Below are 15,720 nucleotides of genomic sequence, written 5' to 3'. Positions count from 1 at the left end.
ATGATGATGTTGATGTAATATTTTAACTTAATTTTAATTTTATTTTTTTATTTAACACCTCATTTAAACTCATAATAAAACTCTAATATTAGAGCTCTTTATCACTTCTCTTGATAATATTCGCAAACCGCACTAACGCATACCCTAGGCCTAGGTTCAACTCTCAATTTGCAAGTCCCGACCAACCTCGATCTAATGGGTTAGCCATGGAGGCTTGGTCCGAATAAATACGCACATACGCAATCATAGGCTTATTATTGATCAATGGAATCCTACTGTCAGACATAATAAATTATATCATTGCAATTGGTAAAACATATATATATATATATATATATATGTGTTAAACTTTTCTTCTATCAAAAAAAAAAAAAGAAAAAAAAAGTTAAATTACACTGATACTTTTTAAAATTTTGTTTAATTATATCTCATCTCTTGGCATTTTAAAAATTATATTCTCACATATGTGGTTAATAGTCTCATTTTATAACTCCCATACTTATATAAAAGACAACAATTTTTAGTAAAAAAAATAGAAGAAATTATATTGAAAAAAAAAGTAAAAGAAAGGAAAAGAAAAAAAAACAGAGAAAATAAAGCAAAGTAAGAAAACAGAGAGTATATCCCTTCAATATTTTCATTCCATCTAAATAATTATAATGACAAGAAAATTAGTGTAATTTCTCAAACGTGAGTCGGTGATATATATTAAACTTAAATCTCAGGAGTTTGTAATTTATCCAAAAAAGAAATCCAAAAAAACATTTTTTTGATACTGTTATATTAATTTAACTGCATCTCACTTTTTAATAAGGAATATCTATATGCCAATCACAATATTATTTTTAAAAGGAAGTCCTATTAACAAATTATTAAAAATCTTATCCATTAATAATTATTTTGTGTTTCATTTTGAATTTAATTTTAATATTCGCAACAAAATTGTATGGTGAGTTTACAACCAGATAATTTATACACAAAAATTATAAATGACAAATACTTATCCATTCATTTTAAATAAAAAACTTATTAAAATAATTTATACTTTTCAAAATTCTAGCATTACATTATTTTCAAATCATTTTGTTTGTATAATTATTGAATAATAATGTTACAGATTCAGACATAAATACTCAAAAAATTATCTAAAATTTCATATCAATAACTCAAATTTATTACATATACGAATTTCACACGTCATCACAACATATCCGTATTTCTGAGTACATTTCGAGGCCCAAAGAGTGAACCCTATCGTTTTTAATTATTGAAACATTGCGTGTGGTAATCTAACTCCTCAATCCCACACCTACATCTTCAAACTCAATTTAAAAGCACACACATCCCCACCCTTCCATTCACCATACACTTCTGAGTTGTGAGGCCTCCACAAGAACTCACAAAAACAAAAACAAAAACAAACATGACTCCATATTTCATTCTCTCCTTGTTCCTCCACCACCTAGCATTCCTCTTAGCTGGACCATTGTGCCGGAATCTGACCCATGCCGCCACCGGAGGAGGCAGGTGGACCCTCCTCAAACCCAACATTGGCATAACCGCCATGCACATGCAGCTCCTCCCCAACGACCGTGTCGTAATCTTCGACCGCACCGACTTCGGCCCCTCCAACATCTCTCTCCCCAACCACAAATGCCGACACGATCCCAACGACATCGTTTTGACATCCGACTGCACTGCCCATTCCATTGAATACGATGTCGTCTCCAACTCCCTCCGCCCTCTCACCGTCCTCACCGACGTCTGGTGCTCCTCCGGCTCTCTCTCCCCTGACGGTCGTCTGATTCAGACTGGCGGTTTCAACGACGGTGATCGTGCTGTCAGATTTTTCAAGCCCTGTAATGGTTTTGATTGTGACTGGCAAGAAATCAAATATGGGTTGAATATGGAAAGATGGTATGCCACCAATCATATATTGCCGGACGGTCGACAAATCATCGTCGGTGGTCGCCGGCAATTTAACTATGAGTTTTATCCGAAGACCGGCTCGACTAACCGAGCTTACAGTTTACCCATTTTAGTAGAGACTAATGAGCCCAAAATTGAGAACAACTTGTACCCATTTGTGTTTCTTAACGTTGATGGGAATTTGTTTATTTTTGCGAATAATCGTGCAGTACTGTTCGATTATTCGAAGGGTATTGTCGTCAAGAGATACCCGAATATGCCAGATGGCAATCCTCGGAGTTATCCGAGCACCGGTTCGGCAGTTTTGCTGCCATTGAAGAACTTGCAAGGACGAGCAATTCAAGCTGAAGTGCTGGTTTGTGGAGGTGCACCAAAAGGATCCTACACCAGCGCTCGAATGGGTCAATTTGTCGGAGCCTTGAAAACATGCGGGCGGATCAAAATAACCGACCCATCTCCCCAGTGGGTTATGGAGACTATGCCTCTGGCTCGGGTCATGGGTGACATGGTATTGCTTCCAAACGGTGATGTTTTGATTATTAATGGTGGGTCGGCAGGGACAGCCGGATGGGAATATGGTAGGAACCCGGTTTTAAATCCGGTTGTTTACCATCCCGATATGGCAATTGGGTCGAGATTTGATGTCCAAAACCCGAGCACTGTACCCCGGATGTACCATTCCTCGGCAATTTTGCTTCGTGACGGTCGAGTTCTTGTTGGTGGTAGTAATCCTCATGTTGCTTACAAATTTAAAGGTGTCCTTTTTCCCACTGAATTAAGATTGGAAGCTTTTTTGCCATCCTATTTGGATCCAGGATCTATTAAATTGCGTCCAAAGATTATTTCACCCGCTTCTCAAATCAAGTTTGGGTATGGTCAACAAATTACGATTCAATTTACGGTAGCTGGTACTATAAATGGAAATTTGGTCACCGTAACCATGGTTGCACCATCATTTAACACACATTCATTTTCCATGAACCAAAGAATATTGGTGCTTGGTGGCGGAAATGTGAGAATTATTGGAAAATCCACATATGAAATTGGGGTGGTGACACCGGGTTCGGGTAAACTTGCCCCATCCGGATACTATCTTTTATTTGTGGTCCATCAACAAATACCCAGTGACGGCATTTGGGTCCATATACAGTGAAACTTCCCTTTCTTTCAAAATTAGTGTTGAATTTGTAGTATATAAAATATTTTCACTATTTCTTTTCAAAGATCAAAACATAGTAAAAGTAGGTTGTTTTGACAATTTTTTTTTCTTGCAAGGATGGTTATGATGTCATCAAAATTGTATTTACAGATTAAATAAAAAAGCTGGATCTTCATGTTATGAATTGTACTTTACATGGATAATTCTTCCATGACATTAATTAATAAAAGATGGTTGTTATATATTAGTGGAATGTTTTTATCAATTTTTTTTTATTATCTATGTAATTTTTCATGTCATGTATTATAATGACTTCTATTGTTTTCTTTAAATATAACAAGTCAAGGGCTACAAATATAAATAATATTTATTTTATAAAAATATATGAAATATGATGATAAAATATATCTAGTAACCAATATAATTTCAATGAAATGTGCGTACCTTTTATGTCAATTGACAAGTACTGGGCAACGTTTCGTATCATCCATAGCCTCTTATTGACTTTTAGTAATAATCATTCAAGTGGAAAATGTTTTGGTGTTGTTATGGATTCCATATAAAATGGATAAAGATTCAAAAATAATATTCACAAATTTATTTTAAAAATAAGTATGGGGTGAAGATTGAACTTGATGATGTGAGTTCCCCTATAAACAATGAATTTCATCCACACAATTCAAATTTTGAGCTTTTTTTTTTTTTCTTGAATTCGTAGAATTGTTGTTCCATATAATTTTTTGGATTGTTTTTGTCAAAAAGTATATGATATGTTATGATCTATGCATCATATTAACATGTACTTTCTAATAAAATTCTTGAACATTTATACACATTAAAAAAGCATGTATACATGTAAAAGATTTTACTATTTATTAACATTATACCTGTTTGATTACATCAATTTGGTTTTTTTTTTTTTTCCTTCATTGATGCCAATCAAAAAGAAAATCACTTATAATTAAACCAAAAAGGGGGGGGGGAGGCTTTTTCGACCAAATTTTTGTTCAAAATCATGAGAGGTGGCAACATTTCATTAGACAATAATGAGTCTTACTTTATCACAATCCAATGACAATACAACATCTCAATTACATCCGTACAAAAATTCAACCTACCAATGATTATTGTAATGCCCCAATTTTCATGTCCAAATAGTAATACAATAATTATGGCCTTTTAAAGTAAAACTGATAATAAATCCTCATACTTGTATTACATATGATGTAAATATTCTTCATGCGATAATACAATTAATTAAACAACAAATACACTCAAGGGTTTATAAGTTTCCAAGATTTGAGCCTGGTTACACAAAACGGTTATTCAAACCCACACATACAAAGCCCTTGGCTTACAATTAGAGTCACAACAAATGAGCACATTATGCTCTCTGCACACACCTCCACGCCTTCAGTTGGACTGAATCACCACATCTTTTCTTGCACAAGAATCCCATAGAGTGAGCATAAACCCCAGTAAAAAATTCTTAACAAAGTATATACGTTTTATACAATTCTCAAGAGATGAATGCACATGCCATGCCATGCCTTTAGAAAATAAAATACATATTCATCTTTTGAAAACCATCATACTCAATGATGTTTTGCAACTTCAACTGTTCAAAATTTATCAATTTAGTTTAAGGGGGCGGTAAATACAACTCTAGTAATCCCTAGGCCAGTGTCTGCAAGTAGACTATACAAGTACTGCCAATTTGTCATTTTTACCAATATTGACTAGAAGGCTCGACACCTATAATTTGTCATTTTTACCAGTATTAACTAGAAGGCTCGACACCTATAATTTCATTTACACCACCTGTCAAGATTTACCACCGTATTTACCCCAAAACCAATTCATGAAAACTTGTTTCTTAGCATTCTTTTCTCAATACAAAGTTTTCAAATCGAATTTCAAAGCTCTTCATTATCAATGAATTGATATGCCAATGTATCAATTTATACAATGCAACATTTTATCCATTTTTCATTCTTCCACACAATATTTCCATTGTGATTAAAATTTCCATTTCTCCTTTTGCTACAATTTCACAAGATGAATAAATATATTTATTTCAATTCATCCAAGGGATGGCATAACTCTCACATTTCAAGCCATCTCAACAATTTCCCATATTTCATGAAAATATCATTTATATAAATATAAATAAGAAATTTTCATACATCCATTTATTTTGGACATACAAAATAAATATAACATCATCGTCCATGATTTCTCAACATCTTTTTAAAACTCTTATTTTCTAGGTTTTCTTACCAAACAATCCATCTCCAAAACATTTGAAGAAATTTCACCAAAAACATCTTTCTTTAATCAACATAGTTCAAAACTCCCAATTTCTATCTCAAATGATCAAATAGTAAACCCACTTTCAAAATTACTTTTTTTCTTGAATCAACAATTAATTTTCAAAACTTATCAAAGGCTGATTTCAAAAATCATTTAGATCTTGCAAAAACATATATATAACTTAAAGAAAATCCCTGCCTCATGTTTTAAAGAAAGATTGAAATGAAACCCCAAAATTTACGGTGTCGAACCTTGATCTCCACCGCACACCACAAAGCCCTCAAGGAGATAACCAACTTTGGTGAAGAACTTAGGCCAAAATCCCAATGGATTTGAAGAAATCAAAGAGAGATGGTGGCTTCTAGAGAGAGGAGCTGTAGATTTAGGATTTTTGAGTAAAGAGGAGATAAAAAATGAAGCAAAACAGCGCTGCTGGAAACTAATATACACCAGGCTTGCTCGAGTGAAGGAGTTCTCGCTCGAGAGACCAGACACAAAAATGTCACCTCGCTCGAGCGTAAGAAGCGTCGCTCGAGCGTAGAATGCAGAGCTTCAGGTCTGCCATCAACGTTGATGCACACTCAAGCGCAAGAAGTCTCGCTCAAGCGAATAAACAATTTCACAAGGCTCGCTCGAGCGCAAGAAGCCTCGCTCGAGCGAAGAACAGATTACACAAGGCTCGCTCGAGCGAAGAAGCCAAAATCTAGGCAATAACATTCTAGACCAACCAATAACCAACTTGATCCAAATACGCCAAACATAATCCAAAACTCAAATACAAAGAGTTAAAGGAAGGAAACAAGACAAAGACAACAGTATACAATCATAGAATCTGAGTCCAGAACACAACGAAAGTTGGGGTAAAAATATGGGTCGCTATATCTATCCTATGAGAAAATTAAGAGATTTAGATGTAGGTTCTACTATGTGGACTTATTATCCAATAGACCCTATGATAATTAATAGCGTTTTTCATAAAACACTATTAAAAAGAAGTTACTAATTGTTAATTTCAACGATAGTCTGAAAATTTGGTCACAAAAAATGACATTAATTATAAGTTTTAGAGACGATTTAAAAAAAAATTGTCACAAAAAACCATAACTAATTTTTGACTGTCAGCGATAGTTTGAAAAATTCGTCCAAAAAAAGTCACTAGTTGTAAGTTTTAGTGACAATTTATAAAAAAACATGATAAAAAAGTTACTAATTGTTAATTTTTAGCGACATATATAAAAATTGTATAAAAAATTATTTTTAGCGACAATTTTATTAGGACTTATTTTTAATAGGACTTGATGAGAATTAAGTCTAACTATTAAGACTTATTTATAGTTTACACAAGAAAATTTGGCTTTGATGCCGTTTAGAAGCTTGCAAGGTTGGACTTCTTTCAAGTTTACATCTCGACTTGAAGGGCCTCATCATGAGTCCTATTTTAATCATATGAACCGTTCATATTGTAGGACCATCCGTATATTTCATCCATAAAAAAGTTGAGTTGATACGATAACAGTATATTTTTTATTTTATCGTATTTCTCTTTAAAAAATTTGATGATCTATTTTCAAAATATATTTATCGTTTATTTTTTTAGAGATATACATCGATAAAATGAAAAAGTTACAATTATCGAATCGAGTTAATTTTTTTCATGATAGATATATATTAAGACCTCTACAAAATGAATGGTTCGAATAATTGAATTGGGACCTATGATAGGCTTTTACAGACCTCTCAAATTCTCTTAAATTAAAATGTAAATATGAGAGAAATCTAATTTTTAATGTAACTAGCATGTGAAAGACATAATTTCACATCAAATACATTGTATATGCAACAAAATACTCATTTTGAAGATGTAAAAAGAATTTAATCTAACAATATCAAGTAAATTAATAACGATAACTTATTTTCGTCATGTCCGGTATCAAATAATATTTATTGGTTTTTATAAATGAATGTGAACTAAGGCCCTGTTTGTTTTGGGTTATAGGGAACAAAATTGAATTACGATAGATGTGAAATTTATTAAAATTGTGTTTATTTGTAAAATTGGGAAGGGGGTTCATAGTCTTAAGGGACTATTGGAGGAAGGAATTAGCAAAGGCATCCGGGCCGTTTATTTTAGTCCAAAGGCCATGGGATTAGACTAATAATTCCATAGATCTCACAAAAATTGTGTTTGATTGGAACTAAAACTCTTAGGACTAATAGTCTCTTGAGACTATTAATACACTACAAGAAATGTCACTTTTGGCTACCAAAATATTGGTCGCCAAAAGTCACTTATTTAGTCGCCGAAACGATTTAGCGACCAAAATTTTTCGTCGCTAAGCTCGTCGCCTTTACCTTGTCGACGATAGTATTGGCGACTAAAATTTGTTTGGTCGCCGAAAGTGTACACATTTGGCTACTAATCTTAGTTTAGTCGGCAAAAGGTATGTTTCCGCCACTAAAGTATTAGTCGCCGAATGAGGCTTTTTGGCTACTAACTTGTTGTGGTCGGGGAAGGTATCACTTTTAGCTACTAAATAATTGGTCGCTGAAAGTACACATTTGGCTACTAATCTTAGTTTAGTCGGCAAAAGGTATGTTTTGGCCACTAAAGTATTAGTCGCCAATAGTTTCTTTCTCTCATTCTCAAATCTTTTAGCTACTAATTATTTGGTGGCAAAAACATTTTGAGTTATGTTTTTGCTACTAAATTATTAGTAGCCAAAACTTTTGATTACCTATTTGGCTACCAAAACATTTGGTGGCCAAATAATTTTTTTTTTGTTTTTTTTTTTAAAAAAAAAAAGTTGTAAACAACCTGTATTCATTTATATTACAACCTGTACCCTGTATAAAACAATATAATCCATCAACACTAAAATATATTATCAACCATTAAAGCATTCAACAACGTGCACACATTTCAGTTCCAAGCATCCAAAAAAGTAATCTTCAACGTCCAATTCTATATATATTACAAATTCCATACAGTCCAAGTCTAATCCAACGTCAATAATTTAAATTCATAGATAATTTAAAATCTTGAAGCAAATACTTGAAGTGACTCAAAACATCCATATGGCAGCCTAAAGAATTCTACCACAAAGCACAACCATAACCAGACTTGAAACAATGGCTAAAGAATAACTAAAATGGTCTCTTCTTCGTGATACATTCACCTCTCATACACAAATCCTTTGATAGCGTTGAAATTTTTTTTGCATTGCTCATATTAACTAAAGGAGCACGAAAAATGATAGCAAAAAGCCAAAGCCATGAGCATTAGTCAAATGCATCGTCATCATCATCAGGAAGGGGATGGCTAGCCGTTGCAGCAAGCTCAGCTTCGTGCCTGTAAAGAATACCAAAGGGATAAGAAACACCACAAATTGATCATTAACAGCAACTCATAAATTTTCATTCCTGGACTTTAATGTTCCCCACCAGTTAAAAATTTAAGAACTGTGAACCACCACCACCACTACCACCACCACCACCACCAAAAAATAAAATTTGAGATTTGTTTACGAAATTTTGTTTTTCGTATTTTTTAATCTTTGGTGGAATTTTTTTTCATATTTTAATCAAATTTTTCTTATATGTTTAAATGCACCTAATCTAGATGCAACTAATGATATTATCACACTATTTTTTCATTACAACATGATGCAACTAATGATATTATCACACTATCTTTGGTGGATTTTTTATCACACTATTTTTTTATCCATGAAGTATCAACAAGTAGCAATCTGTAGCACTAATTCAATAAACAACAAGAAACATGCTCATGGAAAAAAGAACAAAACTTGAATGCCTTGTTATTTGCTACCTTAATTAATATTTGGGTTATGCCCTCATAACAGGTTACATATTCCTCGGTCAAATTCTCAACATAAAATCCATGTTTGGTATCATCCCTTATCTGCAGCAGTTTAACCACCATTAAGCACACATAAAAGTAATCCAAAAAGGTATTGAAGAGAGAGAGAGATAGAGTAATACCCACCTCTAGGTTTCGTTGGGTTGGATCAATTAATTCTCCGATTTGTTCATTGTATATCTGAGACAGCAAAAGATAAATAAAATCAATCACAACTTAAAATCCTCATATTACTTGCTTGGCCAGTTATTTAAACTGAACCTACTCGCTGAATCTCAGAGAATAGCATCTACAGTGCGTTGTGTGAGATGTTCACAAGCAATTCGACGTTCTTGAAGTTCCACCCGTAGCTCTGCATTGCCTTTCACATCTCCAGTTTTAACTTGTAACCAACCAATTGTCACTAAATTAGTTCCTATGAACATAATTGAGGGAAGACAAGAATATAAACTATCACATAGTACCACACAGCTGCAATGGCATATTTAGGCAGCATGAAGATAAACTATCACTAAATTAGTCCATGAGGTGGCTTCTCTTGTCAGAGTCAAGAACAAATTCAACTCTTTGAACAATCAAATCAGTACTTAAACCAACGCTTTGAACAGCTAAGAATATGTAGTTTGAAAGGAAATCATACGCTAGTCTCTGCATACAAACCATAGCCTCTTCAGTAATGAAGTATTTTGGTGTAAGCTTTAGCAGTGCTAAAATAGCACAGTACAACAAAAACACTCACTCTAACAGTTGAGTATATGTTGTGAAAAATAAACTTGATTATCAAATTCTTACTACTACACTGCTTGCTCGGGAGAGAAATTAATGAAAATGTTTTGTGCCATCATAATTTTTCCAAGAAGATTAATGCAACATTAAGACTCTATTTACATTATCAATTATAACTCATTTCTAAAAAAAAAAAAGAAGGTATCTATAGAACTCAATTTTTCGAACTTACTTCACCAACCTATATATAGAACGGTAGGTATCTAGATGCAATTTGTTTTCTACGACCATTAGAATTTGACATCATAAAGAAGCTTCATAGTGTAGCATTTTCTACATGAAGAATATGTAAGCTACAATTCACACTACTATATTCTGTTGTTCAACCAGATTATCACTTGGTGGTAACAATGAAAATATGAAAAATGATGTCAATAAAGTAACCAATTAACAAGAAATGCAAAGAATTCTCCATCCTATTGTGAAGTATGTGGTTATGGAAACAAAATACACACTTCACATATTTTGAAGTACACAGTATAAAATTTTCATCTGTGACTCAATCCAAGAAATCCAAGCAGTATATTATGAAGTACACAGTATATAATCTTAGAATGTAAAAAAAAAAAAAAAGAATTGATTGAATAATGGTTCCACCATACATGTACATTTATTTTTCCATTGCATGCTGGGTCTTTAAAAGCTCAGGTTTTCATGAATCCTGGTAACAGACAGATTATAGAGTGCAACTGCCCATCTAATAAAGAAATTAAAATATCAGACCCAAACAAGTACATGTACGTAGAGTTAGTACCTGAACTACCAATGATGTTAGAGGCAAAGGAGAATCAGCAGAAGGTCACAGCAAATGCTTGAGCCATCCTCTCAAATTCACTGTTTACTAACTCATCATCAAAGTGCAATGTGCAATGTGGAAACATTTTGGCAGTTCGTAGGTTCTTCAACAGCTGTCACACCCTCCCTGAAATAAATAATTCTTCTTTATGATAAACAAGAGAAAAATGTAAAGAAGTGAATCCCAAAAGGTAAATTCAATAACTACCTGAAGTTCCCAAGCATAAACCCCGCAGTTGGTTTTCCCTGTACAGAATATCCAACTGAAAATTCACACTTGTTACGGTATCCATTTACAAGTGGTGATTCGACTATACCCTCTAGTTTGCATGGAAGACCCCCTGCTCCAAAATACAATCAGAGGATAGCATCTGAAACTATAACAAAAATAAAGAGCATAGTTTGCATCTCCATAGAGCAATGAAGAGTGTTCCAATCACATGAGCTCAATGAGCTCAATGCATAATTCTTCCCCAAAATGTGCTATCAATTAGTGTTTACCAAGAGGATTTGAATTTGGTGCTATCAATTTGTTTTGCTATTATAGCTTTATATATACATGCATGCATATATATATATATATATATATATATATATATACAGTAAAGTAGACTTTGCTAAACTATGTAAGCAAATTTTAGTAATTTTAGTCAAGCAAACTTTAGTTTTCAGTGAACGAAAATATAGAGAGAGCCTCATCTTGAGAGTTTGCTTAGGGCCCCAAAAAGTTCACAGTCTGCCCTGATTTTGAGCTAAGAGGAGCACGAAAACATATATAAACAAACACATACACTAAAAGATTATACCCTGAGGACATTGAATCCTTAATTTCCATAAATAAAATACGCCACTGGATCGTAATGATAAAAAACTGCACACTATAAATGCACTCACATGTAAATAACTAAACTGCAATCGGAATCAAATTGATAAGGAAATTCTATAAACTAAAACGAGCTCATCATGGAAACTTTTACAACAAATTTCAAGTATTTTGGAGCTGACCCAGGTGATCATTTCAACCCATTAACAAAACACAAACAATTACGTAGAGTAATTTCAAGAAAACAACAAATTATGCCTCCAAGTTACAAAGACATATATATATATATATATATATACGTTTATAGAATTCCCAATATATATAATCAAGAAAACATCCATTTATACCTCCGACGTGAATCTGTGGTGACTCGGCAAAGATCATCGATGGAGGAGGAAGAAGGCAAAATTCCCAAATCTATACGCCACTGGACCCCTCTGAGCAAGGGGCGTCCGAGCTCGCCAGTGTCAAGAACAGAGCTGCTATCAGAACAGAGCTGCAAATGGAAGACGAAAACCTAGAGGCTGAAATTAGGGGAAGAGAGACTGAAAGATAGAGAGAGGGCAAAATAGAGAGAGGACATACCTGCCGTACCCGACGACGATGGAGACAAAGGCGAGAGAGAGAGCTAGAAGAGGGCATAGGCGTGAGAGAGTGAGAAAGAGAGAGAGTCAAAGAGTGAGAGACAGAAAAACAAAATCTGAAATTTGAAGCCAATGAAATCGGAAATCTTAAACCTTTCTTTCCCGACCAATTTTTGTAGTCGCCAATGAAATTTCCCTTCGAAGTTTCCCTCCGAAGTCTGAAGCACAATTTTAAAATTTTGTAATTATAATCGCCGACTAAAATTTAGTCGGTAAAAACTATATTAAAAATATATATTAAAAGTAACAAAAAAAATTTAAATAAAAGTAACAAATATATTAAAATTATATTTAAATAAAAATATAAGTAATAAAATTATAAATTAAAAATATTAAATTATCTTAAATATTTGCCCTAATATTTTTTTATTGAAAAATATAATAATATATTTTAAAATTTTATAAATTTACTCATAAGTCATGAGTGAATTTTTTTTACACACTTAGCCCTCGTTTTGATAATGAAATTTTTTTCAAACTTTTTAAATATATGTTTTGTGTCTATGAAATGATTATTTCATTAGTACTAGTAATAATATTGAAAAATTTATTAAAATGATAAATAATTGGGATATTTTGTCTTTTATTTGTGAATTTTGATTTATTCTTAATTTATTAGTGTTATTGAAATATGATGATGTAAAAAGTATAATTAGTTTAATTGTACTTTTTAAAAATAAAAAATTTAATATTAAAAATTAAATTCATCAGACTGACTTGTAACTATGCCTTTAAATTTTTGCAATGTAAAACTATCGACAAACAGACAATAACAAGTTGCCCATTTTAGCATACCTTTCGCGTGAGGGTCTAATTATTAAAAGATGTGTTCAACCTACGAAATGAAAGCTGACTACTTCTTCCATCTCAAAATAATAGTCTATTTTCAGAATTTAATTTCTTTTTATAATACAATTATTACATTTTAAAAATATTAATTTATCAAAATTACCTTTTGATAGTATATTTTTTTAGAAATATCAATTGTCATAATTATACTTTTTGTATTATTAATGGATTTAAAAAAAGGACAAAATAAGAAATTCATATTATTTTAATAATTAATTTTTTTTAAAAATTAATATTTTGAGATAATAAAAAATAAAATAAGATATTAAAATTTTTAGATGGTGGGTGTACAACCTCTTCATAAAAATAAAAATAAAATAAAATAACTATTTTGTTAATTTTTTTTATTTTCATTCGGCTATCAAATAATTTAGTAGCCAAAAGTAGGTCAACAGCGACTAAAAGGAATTTTGTCGCCGAAACTTAACATTTGGCGACTAAAATTTTGGTCAGCAAAGATGAAAAAACAATTTTTTTATTTTCATTCGGCTACCAAACAATTTAGTAGCCAAAAGTAGGTCTACAGCGACTAAAAGGAATTTTGTCGCCGAAACTTAACATTTGGCGACCAAAACTTTGGTCGGCAAAGATTAAAAATTAATTTTTTTATTTTCATTTGGCTACCAAACAATTTAGTAGCTAAAGGTACCTCTACGGCTACTAAATTTTCTTTTAGTCGCCAATTGTGATATGTTTAGCTACTAAAATTTTTTTTAGTCGCCAATTGTAATATTTTTAGCTACTAAATTTTTTTTAGTCGCCAATAATCAACATTCCCCTACTAAAAAAAATTAGTAGCTAAAAAGTTGACTTTTGCCGACTAATATTATTTTTGATAGCCAATTCCGTGACTTTTGGAGGCTAAATTGTTTTTGGTAGCCAAAAATGATCGACAAAAATGCATTTTCTTGTAGTGATACCCTCCAAAGAAGGAACTAGCAATTCCATGAGGATTGTGTTGGTTGTGTTGAAAAAATTATTATTTTAAGCCACGTAAAAGGCATGAATAAATAAGTTGCATGCATGCAAAAAGTGACATTATGGATTTGTATATATGAACATTAAATATATTCATAGCTAAATGTAGTGATGAAATCCAATTAATATGTTTGCTTGTCAAGATATGATTACTACATAAATCAGGAACTCAAGATTTAGAGCACAAAATATAGACACAAAGCACAAAGGTGATTAGCAAACATTTGGTGTACAAGTCAATTTTAATTGCTTTGCAGGAAGGAAATATGAAATCTTTCTACTCAAATGTTTAGAGTATGATTCCCATATGGTACCACTAGACCTTTGCTATGGTAAACTTTTTTTATTGAAAAATATTTTGGAGCTCTAATTGAATGTCCTTAATTTATCTCTAATGATGTGGAATGGATTTCACTCATCACTTCTCATTCTTCCTCTCTCTATCTCTCTCTTTTCTATCTCATTAAAGATTAAAATATATTACGGAATATAGCACCACTCTTTCTTATTTTTATTTACAATGTTGTCAATTTGGTTCTTTTGGGGTGTGTAGTGATTTTAACTCTATAAAACTACTCACTATTAAATATGAATGCATTTATTTTTGTTTAAAGAGTAGTAGGACAAACAAAAAAAATATAACTTAAATTCTAATCCATAATGATGTGGTAGTTTTATGTCGTATCATTTTTAAATAAAAATCCATCAATTTTTTGACTTGGGATTGTTTTGACAGTAGACTAAAATAGTCAAAAAGTCAAAAAAATATTACAAAAAAATAACTATTCTCTCTATTTTTTAGACATTTTTTTCGTAAACAATTAAGAAAAGTCAACTAAATAGCCAAATTCCAAAACAATCCTTTCAAAAATAATATTATCACATCATTCTAATGTAAAATTACATATACATTTTCTGTTTTATTTAAAAGGATGAGTCTTTTGTTTAAAATCTTTTATTTTTTCCCCCTTCTTTTTGTGTGAGAATAAGGAAATATTATTGATGAAAAATATCATAAAAAAAGGACTTTACGCTATATTTGGTTGAAAAATTTGAAAAAAGATTTGGAAAAATAAAGAGAAAACGTGTGTAAAATTAGATGAAATGTAAATATACTTTATTTATATTTTATCTACTTTTTTCTTTTCTCTTTCCAAATCTCTTTCCACTAGGGGTGAGCAGCGGATATACCAATCCGCCAAAACCGACCGAACCGAACCGATCCGCCGCATTTTGGACGGATGCGTGATGACGAGCGGACGGTTGCGGATTGATTTTCTCCAATCCGCCAATTTGGCAGACGGATGGCGGATTTGAAGTTCCTTTGGCCGTAACCGAACCGCCAAACCGCGAGTACCCTTAGTAATTTATGAAATGTAAATATACTTTATTTATATTTTATCTACTTTTTTCTTTTCTCTTTCCAAATCTATTTTTCCACATTTTGCAACCAAACAAAACGTTAAATTACTAATCTTACATATCTTTGGTTAAAACACAAAAGGAGAGAGGGATGTCACCAAAATACTCATTTGATTCCCTTAACTTCACCACTGAGTGAGAA

At 32.2% G+C, this 15,720-nt stretch overlaps 1 protein-coding gene across 1 annotated transcript; it reads left to right on the top strand.

The window, feature by feature from the left end:
* The first annotated feature begins 1,261 nt into the window (after positions 1–1,261).
* On the top strand, positions 1,262–3,335 carry LOC114269462 (aldehyde oxidase GLOX). The gene has a single exon (XM_028210779.2). It carries the CDS (start codon positions 1,424–1,426, stop codon positions 3,080–3,082), a length of 1,659 nt encoding a protein of 552 aa, XP_028066580.2. The 5' UTR covers positions 1,262–1,423; the 3' UTR covers positions 3,083–3,335.
* Positions 3,336–15,720: the final 12,385 nt, after the last annotated feature.

Source organism: Camellia sinensis, chromosome 6 (genome assembly GCF_055761805.1).
Source record: "Camellia sinensis isolate YWXY chromosome 6, ASM5576180v1, whole genome shotgun sequence".
In the NCBI taxonomy this organism is placed as follows: Eukaryota; Viridiplantae; Streptophyta; class Magnoliopsida; order Ericales; family Theaceae; genus Camellia; species Camellia sinensis.
This window is presented reverse-complemented; position numbering and strand designations above follow the sequence as displayed.